A 24,744-nucleotide genomic window follows, 5' to 3' on the forward strand; every position below is an offset into this window, starting at 1 on the left:
GACCTTGGCTTGGAGATCCCTGAATTTTACACTTCTTAATAAGTAATTGAACAGTACCAACTGCCATATTCCAGGCTTTGGATATCCTTTTATATAATTTTTCATCTTTATAAAGTTCCATTATCTTGTTACACAGGTCTTTTGACAGTTCTTTTCTGCTCTGCGTGGCTCAGTATCGAGCGCTAACAAACTCAATGACTATTCACAGACACTAATTGCGATGTATAAATGCAAAGATGTGGGAAACTAAGCTTTAACTTTTAATTGCCATTTAAACCTGTGTGTGTCTGTACCAAGGCCAAAGATTCCAGGGTATGTAAACTTTTGACCGGGGCCATTTGTGTGATTTCTGTTATTATGTTTTTAAAAGGAGCCAAACAATTTTGTGGTGATTGGCTTCATATGATTGCTATCTTTAAACATTTTTTTAGCATGATCACTCATATTTTCAATATCCATACCAAAATGTTACAATTCCTGCCAGGGTATGCAAACTTTTAAGCACAACTGTATGTCTTACTTTCTTGAGATGTTTGTTTTATCTTGCTAACTTTTTAATTTGCAAACTGGCATTGCATGTCGATATTAAGTCTATGATCCCCACTCAGATTGTTCTTTATTATTGATTCTATCAGTTTTCCTTGCCCTTCATTTTATGTTGCATGTATGTTTCTAGCTCCTAAATGCATAACCTTACATTGAACCTAATGTGTAATGTAGTTACCAAACATACAAACAAAGGAGTTTAGCACAACTTGTAAATTGGAGACACTGTCAATATTTGATTACAGTAAAAGCTTTGTAGCATCCACTCAAACATAAAGTACTTCTAATCCCAAACTTAATTTCTAAATATGTTGAAGCCCATCTCTGTGCAGATAAAACCCCCCTTCCCATCTCTCCCAGCCAGCTCCAAAAAGTTTTGTTGAAACCTTAAAAGTACTCTTCAGCTTCAGTCTGGTAGGTTAACCACATCTTAATGAGATTAGTTACTGTCACTTTAAACAAGCTGCTAGCAGTCTTCATATGCTTTGGCACTACTTGAAGTTCCTCTAAAGCCTACTAAAGCTCGCAAACATACTGAAGCCCATACATGCAGAGCCTTAGTGTCTGTGTTGTTGCTTAACTCTTAATATTTGTGTAGTTTTACTAGAAAATGTTGGAGAAGAATTGGACCCTATTCTTGAGCCACTTCTACTGAAACAAACATTTAAACAAGGAGGCAGTGTGTGCATTCGCCTTGGTGATTCCACTATAGAATATGCTCCTGATTTCCGTTTCTACATTACAACTAAACTGAGAAATCCACACTATTTGCCTGAAACCTCTGTCAAGGTTAGTTCAGAGCCCCTTTTAGATATGATGGCTGTATTTATTTTTTTCAAATGTAATTAAAGGGTAATTCCACTTTTGTGGGAAAAATTGCAAAACAAAATATATTTAGCATATATAATTGCTACAAAAGTCATATTGTAATTGAATGTTATTAGAAAATACCTTTCCTTTCAATCTGCAGCACTGTAATTTTCTATAAAATGCAATGCAATATGGCAACCTCGAGATGTTCTGTACGTAGATGGTGAAATGCCCCCACAAATGTCATTTTCTGCTTGTGTGATTGGCTTACTGATTTTCCCAGATCTCTGCACTAAGATACAAGTCAGAAAAATTGCATTTTTGGTGAGATACTCCCAAAGGTATATCACTTCTAAAAGGATGCAAACCCTGCTGCTTTCCTCCTTAGAACCCTGAAAGTACAGCAGCTGATTGATAATTAAGTCATTCCAATTCACTTTGCACATGGACACAGACAAACATATTTCTTCAGGATTAACAAAAGGTAGGAATCTGCAGCAAAGTTTTCCTTTAAAACTCTGCACTGTACATTGGTCACAAATTATCAAAATCGGGTTGTGCTGCTCACAAAGTGCATTTTCAAAACAAAAATTACTTAAATTTATAAAGATATAAAAGTTCTTATATGTGCCCATAAAGTGCTGAATTCACAGCCCATGAGCGGAAATCCAATTCTAGTATAGCAGCCCAAATAATCCCACAGTTGGACAGATTCTTCACCGCTTGTGTAAACCAACAATCACAAACTGCTTACCAGATCCTCAGACCTCAAAGAGAACGAGATCTGGCTACAGATTGAGGAAGAAACCCAAATGAATGGATGGATGAAAACCTCACGGTATGTAAAATAGAAAACCTCATGCCAACACCAATAATCCAGCAAGATAGATCGACTCAGGTTTATATCAATGACAAGCAAGAGGGAGAAGATTTCTCATGGTGTAGTATTAAAATCAACATTTATTAAAATAAGAAAGCTACTCAGCCACTCCGTTCGTGTGATGACGTCACCGCTGGAGCTCTGCCCAATGTGTTTCATCCAATGGGACATCATCACTGGAGCAACGGAGTAGGATACAAGTATTGATACTCCATTGCCCCAGTGACAACATCCCATTGGACAGAACATGTCAGGCAGACCAACAGCGGTGACGTCATCACACCCGTCGTAGCATTGATTGGAACAAACTAATATTGTGATGCCAGTTTAACTTTTATATTTGTGAGTAGCTTTCTTATTTTATTGTTAATTTTAAGGTTGAATATATTTTTTATTTGGAAAGTATACAATAGTACATTGACAGTGTTTATAGACCATGAAAACAAGACAAAAAAAAGTCAAACTAGGAATTACATCCATGGGTAGCGCCCATCTGAAATTGCAGTTACAAGGTTCGGATGCACTACATATAGACAAAGTATTATGGTTTAAACCGAAACCATATGGATATAAAGATGCCCTACCCAGGAATCATGCGTAATAACTGTGGTCCAAACATGGTATACTTGCAGTACAAACTTCATTTTTAAAGAGTAATATAAACGTATGAAAGAAGAAAGGGAGAGAAGAAAGAGAAATGTGTGGAGGGATTGGGGACAACCCAGCAGAGGCACACATTATCCGTGACCAATGTGGTGGTGGGAGGGCCAGCGGTGTACTCCTTAAGCCTATGCATCCCGCAGTTTTTGTTTTAGGGAATCGGAAGAGAAATATACTATCCAAGCCTGCCACAGAGCAAAAAACTTTTCAGAGGTCTCCCGCTCCTGGGCAAGAAGTTCCTACACTCTCATAATATCATTCATTACGTGTACCCAATTGAGGAGGGAAGGTATACAAGAAGTCTTCCATAAAGCAGATATCAATTGCCTGCCTGCCGATTAAAAAAAACCTAAGGAGACAAGACTTTTTTACCGCAGGGAACCCGGTAGGATGGAAAGGAGACTTATATCAGGGGAAGGAAAGAGTGATTCACCATAAATGCCATTGTAGATGTCAAAAATCGACTGCCAAAAAGGCTGAACCTTGCAGCAGTCCCACCAAAAGTGTAGACAAGTGCCTTTAGCTTGACTACACCTCCAGCATTTCTCCAAGACCTGTGGGTAGAATTTATGGAGAGAGACCAGATCCTGGTACCATCTGGTATAACAGGAAATGCTGGATTTATGGGTAAAATGAAAGTCCCTTTCCCACTCAGCCGACTCATTTTCACAGCCCAAATCTGTCATCCATGACATCATGAAACTTAAATTTTGTTGGTCAGTGTTAGAATGAAGAACTTTATGAATCATGGACAGCATGAGTCTGGGCGATTCCAAGAGAGAGCACAGTTTTTCAAAGTCTGTCAGGGGTCGTCCAGTGAGGTTCGAAGTCCTAAGGGAGTATAGAAAACCAAAAACTGATGAGCAGACAGCCAATCAAGGCCTGACATGGGCATGAATGTCATGGGAGAGGAGAGATGTCTTGCTTGGGGCCATGTGGTACGGTGGAAGCAGCCTATTGATTGTACTCCAACGCCCCCTGGAAATGCTGAGCTGTCAAAAATAGGAGAAAGGGACTAGGATCAGTGGAAAGGGCATGGGAGATCCTATGCTTGTACCAAATCTGTAAGGTTGCCCAGGTGAGTGGAGAAAGACTAGGCAAGGCAAAGAGTGGTCATATCTCCATAACAAGGCACGGAGATCATATGGGGACATTTCATTCTCGATCATAGGAGAGGCCTTGGAATAAGGTTATGTAAACCAGTAAGGTAAGCGAGCTAGAATCATAGCTATGTAGTAACGTTCAAAGTCCAGGAGTCCAGCTCCACCAGCATGTTTAGGCAAACATGATGTGCGAAATTTAAGTTGAGATACTTGCTTATGCCAAATTGAGAAGAAAGCAAATGAAGTGTGCGGAAAAAGGAAGATGGAAGTACAATGGGGAGAGTCTGAAAAAGATAAAGAAGTTTTGGTAGTGTGTCCATCTTCAGGGCGTTTATTCTTCCGAACCAAGGAATGGATTTAGAGTCCCATGCAACCAGGTCTCTACGTATTTGAGAAAGAAGAGGACCGTAGTTGAGGGAATAAACATTTGAAATACTGGCGGGAATGACAGTGCCTAAGTACTGTCATTCCCGCATGAAGGGAGCAAAGTGTAGGGAGCGGTCTGACCAATGAAAGGAAAAATTAGAGCTTAGAAGACGGAGGGTGGCAGGTGGAAGCAAGATATTAAGGGCCTCGGTTTTGGAGATATTAAGTTTAAAGTTAGAGAGGTCACCAAATCTTTTGAATTTGTTGAATAGCGAGGGTAAGCTGGTGTGTGGATGCTGAATATATAGGAACAAATTGTCGGCGTACAAGGAAAGTTTATAGGGAGCAGACGAAGTAGGAATACCTACTATAGTGTCTTTATGTCTGATGGCTTAAGCTAAGTGTTCAATGACTAGCACGAATAGATAGAGGACAGCCCTGTCTGGTTCCGTTGGTGCTCTTAAAAGGCTCAGAGTGAGTACCATTCACCAAGACCGACACTGTTGGAGAGGAGTAGAGTGCCATAACTATAGTAATGAAGTTGGGACCAAGGCTAATTTGTTGGAGGGAAAGAGTCCAGCTGACCCTGTCAAAGGCCTTCTCGGCATCAAAGGACAAAATGCATGAATGAAGATTGTTTCTGCATGTAGGAAATTAAATTTAGGGTCTTAGTCATATTGTCTCTTGCTTCATGACCAGGAATGAAACCAACTCAGTCGTTATGAACTATGGTAGGTAATAAAGGTGATAAACTAGAAGCCAATATCTTGGAGTACATTTTTAAATCTGTATTCAAGAGCAAAATAGGCCTATAATTACCATGGGATCTATTCTGGGTTTAGGAATGAGAATTATATTGGCAAACAGTAAAAGTGGGGATACAGAATGAAAGTCGTCTATGAAATTGAAGGCGTGAACCATAATGAGAGCGAGATGTTTCCGCAGATTTCTTGTAGAAACGGGGAGAGAATCCGTCAGGCTGGGACATTTACCTATTTTTAATGATTTTATCGTGCCCAGAAATTCTGGGATGGATAAAGGCGTATCCAGGTCTGCTGCCTGTTGGAGATCAATAGTGGGAAGTGCCATTTCCTGGATGTATGAAACTAGAGAAGCAGATGCAGTGATAGGCATTGAGGGTGTGGAGGGAGTAGATAAATTGTATAAAGAGGAGTAAAATTGACCAAGCTCTGCAGAGATATCTGATGTTTTATGAAGCTTAAGATTGGAAGAGGACATAACAAATGGAATAGACGTTCTTGGCGATCTGGGGTGTAGGGCCCTAAATAAGGGTTTGTCACATTTATTTGCGAGAGCATAGTAGACTTTATGAGTCCTATCCCATGCCGCGAGAGAATATTGCTTTAGAAGGCGAAGAAGTTCCCGACGAGAGTTAGAGAAATGTAGCTGCACTAAGGTCTGTTTTGTGAAGAGATTACAGATGAGAAATAGTGGATAGTAATAAAGAAATGTTGTGTGACCTCTGTTTCTTGAGCCTGAGCCTCGCCCTGTGTTGAATGAACACCCCTCAAAAGACGCATTTAAGGGCCTCCCACTGAGTTAGCGGGTGTGTAACGTCCTGGGCACGAGTGATCTGAAAAGTACGAATAGTTTGGACGATATCGGCTACACAGACAGAATCTAACAAAAGATTATCATTGAGGCACCAATTCATATTCTTCTGATCAGTAGGAGGGCACCCAAAAGAAAGAAATATGGGGGCATGGTCAGACCAAAGCCTCATACTTATACCTGCATCAGGGGAAGAGACAAGCAATACTTGAGAAACAAAAAAGTAATCAATCCTAGTATAGGCATTGTGAGATGCGGAGCAGTAACTGTAATCTCTCTTAGAAGGGTGCAAAACACGCCACACATCAACTAGAGTTTACTTATGAAGGAGAGTCCTGATCCTCCTCAAAGAAGAAGACATGGAAGACTTACCGGAAGAAGAGTCAAGCATGGGGGTGAGGGCCAGATGGAAGTCTCCTAGAAGCAGATTATGGGTACCAAAAGACTCCAATTTCCCAATAATGGTGGAGAAGAAACGCACTTGGTCCTGGTTAGGAAAATACACGTTAGCAAGGGTATAAATAGCATTTGCAATTTTCAGTTTGAGGAAGATAAAATGACCAAGGTTATCTATAAGAGAATCAACAATCTCAGGGGTAAAGGACTTGTGGAAGGCAACTGAAATGCCTTTGGATTTGGCGGCATGGATTAGTGCTATGGTACCAAACAAGGTAGTATTTATTATTGACAACGGGGACTGAACGAAAATTAGTTAACTGTAAAAACAAAAGCATGGTTTTGCGTTTATGGAAGTGATCTAGAATTTGACATCTCTTCTCAGGCACGTTAAGCCCTCTACAAATAGAAAAAGATAAAGAAGGATTAGCCATTAGGGAAAAACAGAGAAATGAAACAAGAAATCCAACAGGGGTTGTTCCCTACACCTCCACAGTACACAGAAAGTGACAGAAAAGAGAAAGGAAGAAGGGAGATAAGGCAGATCCAATAGAAAGAGACCAATGAAGGTCAAGATAACTATATATAAGGTCAAGATAACTATATATAAACAGAACAATTAATGAAATGACAAAAACTGGCATAATAAACTAAAAGGGTTCGGTTGCATGGTGAAAACTCTCAGCAAAGGAGATCAATACTGGGTAACTTGAACAGCAAAGGAAACAAATGCCACAAAACTACAATACAAGAAATTGAATACTTGTAGGCCTATTGGGGGGGAAGAGAGAGGCACATATTGTGGCCCGCCCACCTGGGGTCGCATGTAATTGGTTTATGGAATGAGGTGAGGCAGAGGAGAGAAGAAAGAGGGGGGAAAAAAGGGGGGGGGACCAAGAGGGGAGGGGGAGGCAGGGAATGGGGGAGAAGGGGGGATATAGGGTGGACAAGGAAGGAGGAATAGAGCAAGAATGCTTCTTCTTGGACTGATGTCAGAGGACAGGATGGGCAGACCTGGGGTCAGTGATTTCAATGGCCAGTCTGGGAAGATCCAGTGAAATGTTAATTTTAATACTACACCATGAGAGATCTTTTCCCTCTTGTCATTAATATAATCCTGAGTGAGTCTATCTTGATGGATTGCTGCTGTTGGCATGAGTAGTTCCTTTTCACATACCATGAGGTTTTCATCCCTCCATCTGTTCATTTGGGTTTTTCCCTCAATGTGTAGCCAGACCTCTTTCTCTTTGAGGCCTGAGGATCTGGTAAACAGTTTGTGATTGTTGGTGTACACAAGTGGTGAAGAATCTGTCCATCTCTGGGATTATTTGGGCTGCTATATTTGCACTGGATCTCCTGTTTGGTCACGGACTGTAAATTCAGCACTTTATGAGCACATACAGTGAGGAACAGAAGTATTTGAACACCCTGTGATTTTGCAAGTTCTCCCGCTTAGAAATCATGGAGGGGTATGAAATTCACATTGTACGTGCATTCCCACTCTGAGAGACAGAATTTAAAAACAAAATTCAGGAAATCACATTGTATGATTTTTAAAGTATCTATTTGTCTTGCACTACTGAACATAAGTATTTTAACACCTAAGAAACAGCAAGAATTCTGGCTCTCAAAGACCTGTTACTGTGCCTTTAAAAAGTCCACCTCTACTCCACTCATTAAGCTAACTTTGTAGCACCTGTTTGAGCTCTTTAAAGACACCTGTCCACCCCACAGTCAGTCAGACACCAACTACTACCATGAGCAAGACCTAAGAGCTGTCAAAAGACACCAGAGACAAAATTGTGGACCTCCACAAGGCTGGAAAGGGCTACGAGGCAATTGCCAAGCAGCTTGGTGAATATAGATCAACTGTTGGAGCAATTGTTAGAAAATGGAAGGGGCTAAAGATGACTGTCAGTCTCCCTCGGACTGGGGCTCCATGCAAGATTTCACCTACAAGGGAGGAGCTGGTCAATGACATGAAGAGAGGTGGGACCACAGTTTCAAAGGTCACTGTTGGTAGAACACTACGCCATCATGGTTTCAAGTCATCCATTGCACGTAAGGTTCCCCTGCTCAAGTCATCACATGTCCAGGCCCGTCTGAAGTTTGCCAATGACCATCTGGATGATCCAGAGGAGGCATGGGCGAAAGTCATGTGGTCAGATGAGATCAAAGTAGAACTTTTTGGTCTAAGCTTCACTCGTGTTTGGAGGAAAAAGAAGGATGAGTTGCATCCCAAGAACGCCATCCCTACTGTGAAGCATGGGCGTGGTAACATCATGCTTTGGGGGTGCTTTTCTGCGAAGCGGACAGGACGACTGCACTGTATTAAGGAAAGGATGAATGGGGCCATTTATTGTGAGATTTTGAGCAACAACCTCCTTCCCTCAGTCAGAGCATTGAAGATGGGTCGTGGCTAGGTCTTCCAACATGACAATGACCCGAAGCACACAGCCAGGATAACCAAGGAGTGGCTCCGTAAGAAGAATATCAAGGTTCTGGAGTGGCCTAGCCAGTCTCCAGACCTAAATCCAATAGAATATCTTTGGAGGGAGCTAAAACTCTGTGTTGCTCAGCAACAGCCCCGAAACCTGACAGATCTAGAGGAGATCTGTGTGGAGAAGTGGGCCAAAATCCCTGTTGCAGTGTGTGCAAACCGGGTCAAGAACTACAGGAAACGTTTGACCTCTGTAATTGCAAACAAAGGCTTCTGTACCAAATATTAACACTGATTTTCTCAGGTGTTCAAATACTTATGTTCAGCAGTGCAAGACAAATAAATTCTTTAAAAATCATACAATGTGATTTCCTGAATTTCTTTTAATTCTGTCTCTCAGAGTGGGCATGCACCTACAATGTGAATTTCAGACCCCTCTATGATTTCTAAGTGGGAGAACTTGCAAAATCGCAAGGTGTTCAAATACTTCTGTTCCTCACTGTATATGAAATTTTAAATGTTTATAAATTTAAGTCCTTTATTTTTTTTTTGCACATGCATGTTGTAGTTGTGAACAGCGCAACACAATTTTGATAATTTGATATTTATATTTGTATGTGGAATATAGTGAGTGGGGCTGCTAATGAGTTACATTTACTTATATATTATTATTTTTATTGACACTTAGCGCAATCACCCTTGGCTTATTATAATGTAAATTGATCCCCCAGAGGTATTTTTTTGCTCAGCAAAAGTGGAGTTACTCTTTAAAGTAAATCTGTCATGAGATATACATAGGGATGACAATGCCGATCTCCTTTTGAAAATGTTAGTTCCTTGGCTGGTATGCTGGCTTACTGTCTTCAATGCTTTCTCTTTCATTGGCCCAGAACATGTATGCATCAGGAATCTTTACCTGTATATTTCTAGGTCAGTGGCTCAAAAAGAAGAGGTCAGGAAAGGCCTTCTTGGTCTCATGACAGGTTTCCTTTAAACTGTATGAGTTTTGTGATTCCATGTGGAAAAGTATGTCATTATTAATATCTCTTGTGTGGAATTATTTAGTTAAATGAGTTTCCTTTTTTGTTTGCAATCTTCTTATGATGATATTTTCAATAAATTAGATGCTATGTTTGTCAACCTCCATAAGGGAAAATAATACCAGAGCAATTCTTTGTAGACTACAAAGCTGTATTTAGATGTGATTTGTGCTGATGGTTTATTACATAGCTTCCTATTTTCCTGTATGTTTGCCTGATGGGTATCATGTTTTAAAGTTCACATTTAAATGCTGTGCTCTTTATGAGCAAACTTGAAATAACACTATTGAAATGTCAAACATGATGCCTTCTTTCAAAGTCAAGGTTTTATTTGGTTGCTTCATTTAGTTTGGAATATGTGTGTCAACATTTTTATTTCAATATCTTCTGCATCATGCAGGTCACCTTGCTGAATTTTATGATCACTCCTGAAGGGATGCAGGACCAACTGTTGGGTATTGTTGTAGCTCGAGAGAGACCGGATCTTGAGGAAGAGAAGCAAGCACTTATTCTTCAAGGTGCAGAAAATAAAAGGTAACTTATGCATTGGATATTTAATGGTCCTTCTACACAGACAGCATTCTAGAGGAAACGCGTTCAAGTCTTTCCATAGCAAACAGTCTAATTCTCTGCCATTGTAATGGAAAGATAACATTTAGAAGGCAACTAGATGCTAAGAGCAAGAACACATTACTTTAAATTTTTATTTATTGCATGAATTATTGTTCTTGAAAACCCAAGCAATTCAAAGTGTATTTTAAATGTAAGTACAACCCCAAAGTCTACATAAAAACAGAATGCAATGATTTGTAAATCTCATAAACCCATATTTTATTTACAATAGAAAACATATCAAATGTTTACACCAAGAAAATGTACCATTTTAAGAAAAAATAAGGTAGTCTTGAAACTGATGGCAGCAACAAGTCTCAAAAAAGTTGGTACAAGGCAACAAAAAGCTGGCAAAAAATGGTACTAACAAGGAAGAGCTGGAAGAACACTTTGCAATTAATTAGGTTAATTGGCAACTGGTAAGTAACATGATTGAGAATAATACGTGTATCTTAGAGAGTCAGAATGTATCAGAAGTAAAAATGAGCAGAAGTTCACCAATCTGTGAAAAGTTGCATCTAAAAATTGTCAAATAATTTCAGAATAATATTCCTCAATGTAAAATTGCAAATACTTTAAATATATCATCTACAGTACATAATATCATCAAAAGACTGTGAGAACCTGGAGAAATCTCTGTGCGCAAGGGACAAGGCTGAAACACAATATTGAATGCCCATGATTTTTGGGCCCTCAGACGGCACTGCATTGAAAACAAGCATTATTCTGTTATGGACATCACTGCATGGGCTCAGAAATAATTCCAAAAATCACTGTCTGTGAGCACAGTTTGCCATGCTATGTACAAATGCAATTAAAGCTCTATCATGCAAAGAAGAAACCATATCTAAACATGATCCAGAAACGTCACCGTCTTCTCTGGGCCAAAGCTTGTTTAAAATGATCTGTTGAAAAGTGGAAACTTTTCTGTGATTAGACAAATTCAAGTTTGCTATTCTTTTTGGCAACCATGGGTGTTGTGTCCTTTGGACTAAAAAGGAGAGGGACCTTCCTGGTTTGCTATCAGCACTTATTTTAAAATTCCGCATCTCTGATGGTATGGGGGTGCATTAGTGTGTATGGAATGGGCAGCTTGCACATCGGGAAAGGCACCATCAATGCTGACAAATCTATCCAGGATTTGAGCAGAATATGCTCCCATCCAGATTACGTCTTTTTCAAGGAAAGCCTTTCATATTTCAGCAGGACAATGCTAATCCGCATACTGAATCTATGACAATAGCATGGCTTCATAGTAGGATAGTCAAGGTGCTTAACTGGCGTGCATGCAGTCCAGGCCTTTAAAAATATTTGGCGCACCTTGAAGCAAATAAATACAACATGGACCCAGGACAGTTGAGCAGTTAGAATCCTATATTAAGCAAGAATAGGACTACCTTCCTCCCCCAAAACTTGTCAACTGGTCTCCTTAGTCCTTAGACGTATTGTTAAAAGAAGAGGGGATGCTACATTGTGGTAAACATGGCCTTGTCCCAACTTTTTGGAGACATATGGCTGTCATTAATTTAAAATTACCTTATTTTCTTTCTTAAAATAGTAAATTTTCTCAGTTTAAAAATGTTATATGTTTTCTATTGTGAATAAAATATGGGTTTATGAGATTTGCAAATCATTGTATTCTGTTTGTATGTAGATTTTACACAGCGTCTCAACTTTTTTGGAATTGGGATTGCAAAAGACCAAACTGCTTAATATTCCGATAAATAATATTATTTTACTTTACTATCTCAATATTAATTAATGTTTTGCAACTAATTTTTGTGTGTAGACTGCAGTCCGCCAAAAAAAAATAAAATCCCAAGTTCTGGCCCCAGGCATGTCCAGGAGACTGCACTGGCATTGTTTGCACTGCTTTGCTTTCAAAATCCCTTGGGACTTACAGGGACTCATTGGAAGACATGCATGGCATCACACTGAAAAACAATAAAGTAAAACTTTTTTTTTTTTTTTAATTCGTAGCAGGTTGAAACATTAAGACTTAACTGCATTTCAATTTTTTACAACAGAAACATTCCACAGAAATTGGACCAGGGAGGAATTTTTTCCCCTGCAGGAGCAAATTGGATCATGCTTTGCTGGTTTTTTTGCCTTCCTCTGGATCAACTGTGGATATAGGATTATAACTTTTTTTTTTTTACTGGTTGAACTGGATGGACTTTTGTCTTTTTTTAAGCCAGACTAACTATGTAAATTTCAATAAAAACAATCCAAATCAGTGCTTTCTTGGCTTTTAGGCTAGGAAGTTAAAAACTATTCAAAGTGGGTGTTACAGATGTGATTTAAAAGTGATACAATAAATAGTGGCCAAGCTTCCAAATCTACATAGTGTAGCAAAACGTATGTGTTAGAATTTTTGCTTTAATTGATACACAAGAGCCATGTCACAATTCTGTAGATTAATAACTGTTAGTCTTATATAAAGGACGTGACTGCAGAACTTTTGCATTTCCTTCCTAGCAGGCAATCAACTTGATAAATTTCTGTTGCTAGGGTGCATTAAAACATGTACAGGAAACAAAGGGAAGCTTACATATGCTGAGAATGAAACATGAGCCAAAACCTGGGTAGTGGTAGACAGACAGACAGACATTAAAGAATTCCCTATAATGGCAGATGGCAGGATCAGGGATAGCACCATCAAACTACAGTGTAGTTGATCAGTGAAGCTGTAAATAGCCAGTTACTTCTTGGTTGTTCCAGGATCGTGAAGAGATGAATGTTGTGGCAGTATTTTGGACTCTAACACAATGTTGAGACTGTTTAAGTAGTATGTCCCATACTGGCCCTTTCCACAACATGAGGTGAGCAATGAGCTCCTGTTCTTTGGTAGTTTGAAGTAAGTCTTATCAGCTTAGATGTTTGGCAGCAATAATATCAGTAGAGTTCTTCTTATTACTCCCACCACATTTGTTGTGATTATTGGGATATGGGCTACGGTTATCTTTAGTGAATTAGTAGCAGTTGAATATTTGCCTGCTTACCTCTATAGAGCTGGAATTACAGAAGTATGATTGGAAGTACAGTTAAGCTTGAGTGTTGTCCGCAGCCAAGTTGTCTGTAAAAATGGAGCTTCCTGTGACATCACTTTCAGTCTGGTGAAAAGAGGGCAAAGGCAATTACATGTAAATGAAAAAAAGAACAGTAAATATAACCGCTAGAAAATGCAATGAGATTAAAGGTGTACTAGCACTTTCAGGAGGAGTTTTTTTTTTTATTTACCAGAAGGCAATCCAGATTCTGGAATAAAGTCAGTGCGCAGTCAGTAAATAAATGTAAACACCGGGACAGTGTGCTCATGTCATGCAAATGAAACCCTGGCATGGGCTAGAAATCTCAGTTGCTAGATTCCTGGCTATAGTACTGGCCCACTGGCTTCAGTGGTTTACAAGTGTTTTGCTTTGCATCTATTAGTCATTTTGCAATAAAGCAATGAAGCTTAGACATCTCTGCAGTGTTTTAATGTGCCCTTACTAAACAGAAAAGCTGCACATTCAACTGTAGGAAAAACAAATCACTGCATACAAAGTATCACACAATATGCACATGCCCAAATTATCTACCCTTTCCAGCAAATTAGCATGGACAATGTATGGAATAAGTTTACTAAACAGCTACTTAAAGTGCTACTAAACCCATGACCTTGCATTCACTATATCTGGTCTCCTGCAGTACACAGAACATGGAAATGCAAATCTTTTACTAAATATAAACTTCTAAATATCTTTTCTCATCAGCAGTATATAGCAGTCTTGTGACTTCTGTCAGTGTCCAGGTGAGCACTGGTTAAAACTTGTAGGAGACATTTTCATTCTGCTTTGATTGTCCTATGAGGCTGCATGACCCCTGGCCCTCTGTCTGGACAGTGCTGTTTGGCTATGTGCTGATCACATGCACCCTCCCCCAAAAAACTCTATAGCCATACACACTAAACTGAGCATGTGCAGAGTGACTACTAGAGCTCTGTACTATCAGCAGATGGATTGGGGACAGTAGAAGAAAGAGAGGATCAGAGAAGACAGTATCAAACAGCCTTTTTACACAATGAAGAAGATTAACCCCTTAGATTCCACAGTGGGTATAACAAGCATGCTTTACTGCATATACAGATTACTTTTACTGTTGTGGGTTTAGTAACACTTTAACGCGGTTTTTCCTGGTGATGGAGTCTTCTCTCTAGGATGCGCCTTGCTTCTTGGAGTCATGCATACCGTTTCCTCCTTTGTCTTCCAGCACAGTTGTTACTTTGTCTTCCAACACATGACTTGTTCAAGCCCTTTTCCCTCCCCCCCCCCACTTGCCCAAATGATCTATCCTTCCCAGTAAATTAGCATAGACAATGTATTCAATAAGTATACTAAACAGCTACTTAAAGTGGAGCTCCAGCCTCCAGTGAAAAAAAATAAGTCAGCAGCTACAAAAACTGTAGCTGCAGAGTTTTAAAAGGCAGCCACTTACCTGTCCTATGATCCATCGGTGTGCTCACTGCAGCTGGGTTCATCGGCAGTTCTGTGTCCCCAACACCAGTATCTCCCTAAAGTTTCCAATCCTTAAAGGGGAGCAGTGGACGAGGCCTCAAAGCAGAACTTTTCCTTTTGGGCTGAGCTCTGCCTTAACTCTTGGTGAATTACTTGGACAATAATATTTGCCCTTTGAATACCCAGTTCCCCTGGAAATGCAACTTTTGGAAGTCCTTTCCGTTAACTCTGGTGGGCAGTGTAAGCTTGATAAAGTTACATAGTTACAGTTACATAATTACATAGTTAAGCTGGCTGAAAAAAGACAAAAGTACATCCAGTTCAACCAAATGAAAAAAAAAGTTATAATCTTATACCCACAGCTGATCCAGAGGAAGGCAAAAAACCCATCAAAGCATGGTCCAATTTGCTCCTGCAGGGAAAATAAATACTTCCTTTCCCCCATGAGGCAATCGGATATTCCCTGGATCAACTTTACCTATAAATGTTAGTATCCAGTTATATTCTGTGTATCTAAGAAAGAATCCAGACCTTTTTTAAAGCAATCCACTGAGCTGGCCAGAACCAACTCTTGAGGGAGTCTATTCCACATTTTCACAGCTCTTACTGTGAAGAAACCTTTCTGTATTTGGAGATTGAATCTCTTTTCCTACCTAAAGACCTATGATGGTCTTCCTACCTAAATTACGTTTCTTGTTTCATAAACAATCCAGTACCAATACCATAGTATTATCGTCTTGTTTGTGTGGATAGGGAAGGTCCATAGGCTGTCTAAAACGACCCTTCAGTGGCCCTTATCACAGGGGGGCCTGGCACTTCCCAATTTTCAACTTTACTATGAGCTGCACTGCTAGTGACTATTCACTGGTGGTTCTCCCAAGCTGACCACAACCCATTGGTGATGTGGAGGCTGCGCTGCTTGGCTCCTATGCAGCTCTATGTAATTTGGTATATCTGGGACCATGGGCCCACTCCTCTGTCACCGTTCCCATGCGAATGATGATTATAGTGTTGGCTCAAGCTAGGGAAGTTTTACCGAGTGGATTCCAATCTCAACCCATCTTCCCCTCTGGGGGAATCCATTCTTCCCCAGCTCTTTCAGATACCTGACCCACAGTTATGGACCATTCATGGGATTACAACCCTAAACCATATCATTACAGATGTGAGACTGTTAAGTAAGGGTTCAAAGGTTAAATATTCAGTACCAAATACTATGTGCTCCTGGTTCTTACAGCTACAACATGAAGTTAAGGCGCATTTTCCGGAGCCTACCACTTTGCTGTCTGACCCCATAGAACACCTGCAAATGTCAAGGGAGATGTGGAAGCCATTGTCCTCCTTTTACCTTCAGTTATCTGAGAGGTTTTTGAAAGGTGTAAGGGAGACATCTTGGTTCTCACCGAGGAAGACTGAGAGGACAGTGTGGCTATGTATGTTACTAATATGATTTCTTTCGAAAGACAGATTTATACAGTTGAAAATTCTTCACAGGGTCTACTATACCCCTCAGTGACTGGCTAATATAACCCCCCACAGTGAATCCCCTGTGCATGAGATGTAACTCCTCAACTGACATGTTTATATTATAAAAGGTTTTTGGGACTGTTTGTTGTTTTTTAGGACTTATTTGTCATCCATTTTTTTCGCCATTGATCGTATTGTCTTTCCATATATGCTTTATTATAATATGATCCTCCTGCACTCTTAAATGAACAATGCTACCAAACGTGAGGAGATGCTAGCACCCAATCCTATACCAAATGGATAATCTGCAATATTAAATAAACTGGTGCAGCGCTTACCTAAAAATAAACTATTAAGCAAAATTATAACAAAATTCATACGTGACTATTACTCTGTGAATAATACAAAGTGAACTGATCCACTCAGGGATCTATGGTGAAACAAAAAAATGATTAAACAATTACTTAAACATGAATAAATATTCATTTTTATATATTTTTTCTGATACGGTTTTTTATTTACATTTATTTACATTTATAATTTTTATTTTTTGGATTTATTGCATATCATTATTCCAAACTGAAGGATGGTGGGTGATGTTTCTTATAATAATTATTTTTCATATTTACACTGGAGGTTTTTGATGTTATAACACCACTATACCACTATAGAGGAGATTTATCTCCTAATAGGGATTCACTTATTTGTCACTTTGTTGTTTTTTTCAATTTTGGCAATTATTAGCCACTGTGATCATTTTTTGGTGAGATATTGGTCCCAAATTGAGGGATTTATGATATATCATTTATTCGTCATTTCACATTAATTCAGTCCCATTTGGACAATTTGGTTTCAAAAATATTTTTTTCCTTTTTAAGGCACTTTGTTCAATCACTTTTTTGTTTTTCACTATAGATCCCTGAGTGGATCAGTTCACGTTGTACATCTTATTTCAGTCCCATCTGGACTTTTTTGGTTCCAATTTATTCATGTTTACGTCATTATGCTTAATCACTCTATGGTTTCACCATAGATCCCTGAGTGGATCAGTTCACTTTGTACCATTCACAGGGTAATAGTCACGAATGAATAACTTTGTTATAATTTTGCTTAATAGTTTATTTTTAGGTAAGCGCTGCACCATTTTATTTAATATATGCTTCATTGCATTCACTAATTGGCACGTTTATGTTTGGTGTCACTTTTTTATGTCACTTTTATATCACCATTTGACAACATTTTTCATATATTTTCCTTTATAATATTCTTATTTATCCACTTCACACTTGATGTTTTCTGGTCACTATTTGGTCACCTTTCATTTTTTTGTTGTTTCCTTATGCTACTTTTTATCGCCATTGGCAGCGTTTTTGGTTCTCTTATGTTATTGTTAGGTTACTTATCCACTGACATTTGATGTTTTTGCATTCACTTTTTGACCACGTTTTTTTTCTCCTTATTGCCACTTGTTACACATTGTGGATTCACTCCTGTGGATATTAAGGTGCACGCTAGTTACATGGTTTATGTGGATTGTTCACTCATTTTCTGTTTTATATGATTGTTCATTTATTCATTTATCAGTAGTTTTATGTGTCATTGTTTGAGGTTCACTTATTCTTAGGGCAAGTAGCGCAGCACCATTTTTTCACTCATTGTCTTTCACTATTTGATTATAGCTAGGTGTTAGCAGCCACTTCATTTTTGAGTTGGTCCATTTGGCAGCGCAGTTGTTTTTTTCCCTTTTTTTCTTCTATACATATGGTATGACTTTGCCCCCCCCCCCCATCAGATTGGAACGATGTTTGTGGTCTAGCCCTAAGGCTAAAACTGATGTTTCTTTTGCTCGTTGTCATGCAGGATGTAGTCACTACTAGATAATTGTAGGTGTTTCTATTCTATACTCTTTTTTATGCCAGGAGAGAAATCCTTATATGCTGGAAACGTCTCATTCCTCCCACTGTGGCTAATTGGAGAGCAGCAATAAATGCAGTCTTGCCTCTGCACAGGCTGATCTATGAGAGCAGAAATTGTCCTAAGAAATTTGACAAAATCTGGTTCGCCTGGATAGATGCTCATGGTTCAGTGTAGAAGGGTTCTGGGAGATGGTTGTCTTTTACCGTAACTTTGTTTCATGGGTGACCCTGTCCCCCACTGCTCCCTTCTCCCTCCTCCCTTCCTATACCTCCCCTCTGCTTCCTCTTTCCAGCTCCACCCCTTTTTTTTATTGTATCTTGCCTTACTTTTCTGATGTAGCAGTACAGTATATAATTCATTTTGGAAATGTACACTTGTGATATGGGTTATGTCCTGTTTAATAGGTAGGATTGGTCATTCTGGACTGTTCCTCTGTTCCCCCATTTTCTATCTGTTGATTGCTTGTATACCATTCATTGTACTACAATGGCATTGTATTCTGTGCATTACTCCTCCTCCTTACCTTGTTTTTTTTCTGCTGACGGAGTCTTCTTCTCTCCAGACTGTGCCTTGTTTTTGGAGGCCTGCAAACAACTGCTTCCTCCTTTGTCTTTAAGCACAACTGTTCCTTTGTCTTCCAACACATGGCTTGTTCAAATCTTTTCCCCTCCCCCCACTTTCTGTATATCATTTCCTGTCCTGAGTTCATGAACCAGTCCAACAAATTAATTTGCATATCAATAGGGAAGGCCTAGTATCTTAAACACTTTGTTTAAAATGTTCTACCATATTTCTGCCATAAAAAAAACACTAAAATAGCTATAGCAACACACCAAGTAAGGGGCCCAGAACAAATGTAGTGATAAGGAAGGTCAGGAAAAAATAAGAAGCTGTTATCTGCATGCTTGATCTGAATGAAGCCTGAGATCTCCTGTATGACAACAAAAGAGATAGCAGTTTTAGAAGTAAAGGTTCAAATAACATCTCCAAGTTTCCTGTCATGACAGGCTTCCTTTAAACTCATAAACCTAGGTCAGGACAGTCTTCCAAGAGTCAGAATGCTGCTGATTTAAAAAGAACCTGGATTGTGAAAGCCATGCCCAAAAAGGCAGGAAGAAGGCAAAGGACTGGTCGCCAGTATTGCCTGTAGGTTCTCTGCAGCTGATATTTTCTTGATTACTGACTTATCATGCCTTGTCTTCAGGGCCGTGGATAAGTGGGTACCACCGGTCCTCCTGTATGGGGCCAAGGACAGCAGGGGGGGCTCAGGCAGCTGGGTGAATTGGATGTGGGCAGGAAGGGTGAGCATCACTTCGGGGGGGGGGGGGGGCAATTACTGTAACCAATCCCCTGTATGGCTGTCTCTGCAGCAGCTGAAAGCTGACTTCCTCCTTTCTCCCTTCCGCTGGTGCAGAGAGAGCCATATAGGGGATCAGTTCCAGTAATCCCCCCCCGCTGCACCCATAACCCTTTTTGTGCACTATACGTTCCCCCTGCTGTCCAGGACCCCCTGTGTGCCCCCAACCCTGTAGTGCTGCAGGCTTCCCTCTTTTCCTTCCCACTAGCAGCTGCAAGCACACAATAGGATCCTTCAGGATAGAGAGTGAGGGAAGGGTCCGGTAAATATGCCACATCTTTGTTGACTGAATGAACACAATGAATGATCATTACCGATCACTCACTGTGTTCATTCATAGCTGAAGCCTAGTAACATTCTTTTTTTTTTTGGGGGGGGGACCTGTCAGGTTGGCTGTATGAGGCTCTGTGGATTCTAACAGCAGCCCTGCTTATCCTGCACTGTGTCTTTTTATGAAGCAGCAATCTTGTAGAGGCGGTTTTTGCTTCCTCATGTTAGAGCCTCCAGGAAGAACAGTGAGCAGCAAGATAGTGACATTACCAAATCTTATTTTAAATCCCCCAGCACTAGCCATCAGAGGCAGTGGGGCCTTAGCTATCACACTGCAGATACATATCTATGAGGCTGTAGACCCAGAAGTGCCCAGGCACCCTCAAATACCAGGAAGTGCACTTTGGGTTTCTAAATGGTCACTATAACAGAACAAATCTTCTTTTTTAAGTTCAGATCAATCTTAAGGTTCAAGGAAGAAATAATATGCTGTATATCATATATTGAAGGACAAGATGTAAGAATATTTTAAAACCATATTAAAAGAATATGTGAACCCTTACCCATTAAAACCAACAGTTCAGTTTAAAGTAGAAATGCCAGGCAAACACCTGTGTGTTTAAAAAAATATATATAAATACAAGTTTTCTTTTTTTTAATAAGAGATGACATGACCTCTGTTCTCCACTGCGTAAGTGGCTTAGAGAGCTGGGGGTGGAGACAGAAGGGAGGTGTGCCAGCAAGACGCAGAGAAAGAGCAATACACTGATCCTCCCAGTGAAGAGCTGTGCTTGAGGGCATGACAGCACAAGTCTTGGCCATTAGAGGACAGGCAGGCTGTGCTCCCAGCACAGCCAGAAAACTGACCATGCTGAAATTTATGTGCTCCGATGCCTAGTGTGGTCAGTTTGCAATAGGAAAGAAGGGGGACTGACAGGATCACCAGGTATTTCACACAAAGGAAGCAATACAAAGAGAAGAGGTTACTTTACAACAAAAGTACATGGTACAACAGGCACATATCAGGAGTATGAAATGTTGGGGTAAAAAATACTTTAAATGTTGTAATTTTTTGGTTTATCAGATTTTGTGGTAAACTCAGTGAATTATAATGCATGTGATAATGTTACCACCATTTATTATTTGCAAATTGTTTTAGTCACAACTGATCTTTATAAATTACAAAATATGCATGGTCAGGTTAATTTACCACACTTGATAGTTTTGTTATGGTATTGTTTTTTGCAGTGTAGAAGTAAATTAAATTCACAAAAACTATCACACAGATTCTCACCTTTCACAATATGTATTACTTGTGACTAATATTGTTCCGTTCTGTAAAGTGGATATGAAGAGAGCAGATTAAGGAACCTTTGAGGTGTAATGAAAAACCAAAAAAAAAAACCAACAGATTACTGTGAAATAAAACTTTGCAATAGCTAATAACCATTTCATGTGAATGAATAGCAATTTCACATCCTTGTGATATTTAAGTATATGAATAAAAAATGTTTTAACGAGTAAATTATCATTAACAAATTACTGAACACATGTATTAATGCCATAAATTGTTATGTGCATGAATTAATATAAAGTGTTTGATGCTGGAACCATATGTTATGGGTTCTAAATTAAAATATGATTTTGAAATCATTTGATCAGTCATTTAATTATTCATTTAATTGATGACACACAGGTAGACATTTAAAGCCTGCTATTTTCAACACTAAAATCCTGTTTGTTATGCAGTCTTTTCCATATACTTCCAGGCAGTTAAAAGAAATTGAAGATAAGATTCTAGAAGTGCTTTCATCTTCAGAAGGAAACATATTAGAAGATGAAACTGCCATTAAAATATTGTCTTCCTCCAAGGCCTTGGCAAATGAAATTTCTGAGAAGCAAACTGTGGCAGAGGCAACAGAAAAGAAGATTGATGCAACAAGAATGGGCTATCGCCCAATTTCCATCCATTCCTCTATTCTCTTTTTTTCCATTGCTGACCTAGCCAACATTGAGCCCATGTACCAGTATTCCCTTACTTGGTTTATTAATCTTTTTGTAATGTCTATAGATAACTCAGAGAGGTCAGAACATTTGCAGACAAGGTAGGCTATTTGGCATACATATTTTTTTGTATATGAATTCCTTACTTTATATATTGTACAACAGTGGGTCTGTATTAATGGATCATGAGGGTTAAGGCACGAAACATAGTTAGTAGTCCCAGAGCTCTTTATGTCCTTATGTTGCTGATGGTGGATGTGTGTGGGTGGTCAAATGTCAAACAAAGGGAAGTCATACACAGCCTTTTCTTCTCTAACACTGCATTTACCTTTCAAACACATTAGTTTAATTTACAAATGCAGCATTTGAAAAGAATGCCAGTCGGCATAAGCCCTTATTCTTAGTTTTTGTCCCAGTGACTATTGTCAATGGATAAGAAAGGGGGAGTAAATTCAAACTTTTATGATTGTCACTAGCACAGAAATAAGGAAATTCTTCCAATGGGGACACCTGCCAAGATGTGACTTTTCTTCACTCTGGATAGACTTTCTGTCACTACCTGGTTTCTGGGACAGTGAGGGATAATTTAGTTAATGAAAAAACACAAAATGGCAAAAACCTGACAGAGGATCTAATACTTTCTCACTCTCTCTAAAGCTCACACAATAATGACAGTTATTTGTATTTGATTAAAATTTCTCATAGCAAATCCAAGAATTCTTCGGTGTTAGTGGACTGCTGTACCAGTGAGAAAGTTACATTTATAGTCTATATTGTCTCTCCATGCCCATATTGTGGAATTTCCTGTAAGGTGGGTGATATTTTAGACACCGTATGGAGGGCCAGTAATGCTTTAGATCTCTTCACCTATGGGAGTATACCCCATGTGCATTTGTTGCAACGCCAGGGATCGATTTTTGTTCGTCTTTATCATGTTTTGTATGATTTGAAAATACTGCAGTCCACCTCACATGGTTATTCTGAGAATTCTCTGCCTTCCGGAAGGATCACTACAGTGTTTTTTATGTCCCAATGCTGCTGCAGGAGTTTGGTTTTCTAGTGATGAATTGAAATGCGTCAGAGTTATGTACTTGAGAGGAGACTTCCCCCTTGTTATAGATGAAGCTGTTTGCTTGACTAATTAAATTGATACGTATACCATGTTGTCACGATACATATGGTGTTGTTTTACTTATTAAAATAAGAAAAGAATACATAAATCAAGATTTTAACAGTTGTTGTTTCCCAAATATATATGGTGCAGGGGCGGACTGACCATTTGGAAACTCGGGCAGTGCCCGAGGGCCCGGGGTAAGTAGGGGGCCCCATGAGATGCCCCTGGTACCTTTTTCATAGGCTTTTTTGAGTTTGGGCAAGGACACAGGGGCCCCATGATCCCCTATTGCCCGGGGCCCCATGAGTTGTCAGTCCGCCCCTGATATGATGCCTTTATATTCCCTCAAAAATCTATGCCTGTACATATATTTTTTACCCACAAAATATGCTTTAATATATGTGCCACAAGAAATGTGTAAGGGCTCATTCACACTAGCGTTGGTCACTGAGAAGCAATCTGCGTTTCAGTTGCTCTTGAGACAGAATTTGACAGGCGAAGAGGAGGCCTTGTATCTCCGCCTCACCACCTGCTTTAACCCCTTGAACCCCACACTCATGTGCTTCAACTACATGGGGGGGGGGGGGTAAAAATGCAGCTCAAGGCAACCGCCTCCTCAACCTCTAGTGTGATTTAAGCCTAAAAAACATGCACAAACCTCAGCACATTCATTTTATTAAAACAAAACTCTTCCATTACATTTTCTACACACAGCCTACCTTACAGAAGAACTTCAGGAATAATGTACTTAGAGTTCAGTAGTCAATAATATGACATGTAAACCACAGTGTGGGGAGTTTATCAAAACTGGAGCAGACAGAATATAGAGCAGCGGTACATGGCATCCAATTAGCTTCCATCTTCAGCTTGTTCAGTTAGACTTTTAAAATTTGAAACAGAAAGAAGCTTTTTGGTTGCCATATATTGCTGCTTTATTTTCTGTTTTGCTCCAGTTTTGATACATGTTCCTAAATGTCTACAGTGCTAGGGGCCAGAGTGCATAACGCACAAGACATTTTACCTAGTACAATCAACATTACCTCTTCTTCCCAGTACAAATCATCCCCCCAAAAGCATTTTCCCACCACTATAGTTCTCCCCTAACATACCCACATCACCTCTCCCAGACTACTCCCTCAGTACAGATCCCCCAACCCAAACCCCCAAGTACATACTCCCCTCCCAGCACTGACTGCCCCCCCCCCCAGCATAGACCCCTCAATACAGACTCCCTGTCCAACACAGTCTGACCCCACCAGTGCAGACCGCTCAGTACAGACTCTTCCCCCAGTCACAGACCCCTCAGTGCAGACTGACCCCCGCTCCCCAGCACAGACCGCTCAGCACAGATCAGTCCCTCCAGCACAGACAGACTCCTCTAGTACATAACCCTCAGATTAGAAATACCCCTCAGCACAAACCCCCTGACTGAATCCCTAGCACAGACTGACCTGCCCCCTAGCATAACCCCTCAGCATAGAGCCACCCCCAGCACACACAGACCTCCCCCCAGCACAGACCCTTCAGCACAAACTGGCTCCCACCAGCACAGATTCCCCCCCAGCACAGACCTCCCCCCAGTACAGGCCCATCAGAACTGGCTGACACCCCCCAGGACAGACTAATCCCCCAAACACAGACCACCCCCACCCAGCACAGACCCCTCAGCACAGACTGACCCCCAGCACAGTTGC

The 24,744-nt window shown here is 40.0% G+C and overlaps 1 protein-coding gene across 1 annotated transcript in view; it reads left to right on the plus strand.

Annotated features, from left to right (window-relative positions):
- The window catches only part of DNAH7 (dynein axonemal heavy chain 7), a 519,305-nt gene that overhangs the window by 377,357 nt on the left and 117,204 nt on the right, over positions 1-24,744 (plus strand). Inside the window, exons 51-53 of the mRNA XM_089689972.1 lie at positions 1,145-1,335; positions 10,214-10,347; positions 21,702-22,037. Coding sequence (XP_089546098.1) covers positions 1,145-1,335; positions 10,214-10,347; positions 21,702-22,037 — 661 coding nt within the window. The remainder of the gene's footprint in view (positions 1-1,144; positions 1,336-10,213; positions 10,348-21,701; positions 22,038-24,744) is intronic.

This window comes from Staurois parvus, unplaced genomic scaffold (genome assembly GCF_062004578.1).
Source record: "Staurois parvus isolate SC_StPar_1 unplaced genomic scaffold, SC_StPar_1.0 ptg000506l, whole genome shotgun sequence".
Lineage (NCBI taxonomy): Eukaryota > Metazoa > Chordata > Amphibia > Anura > Ranidae > Staurois > Staurois parvus.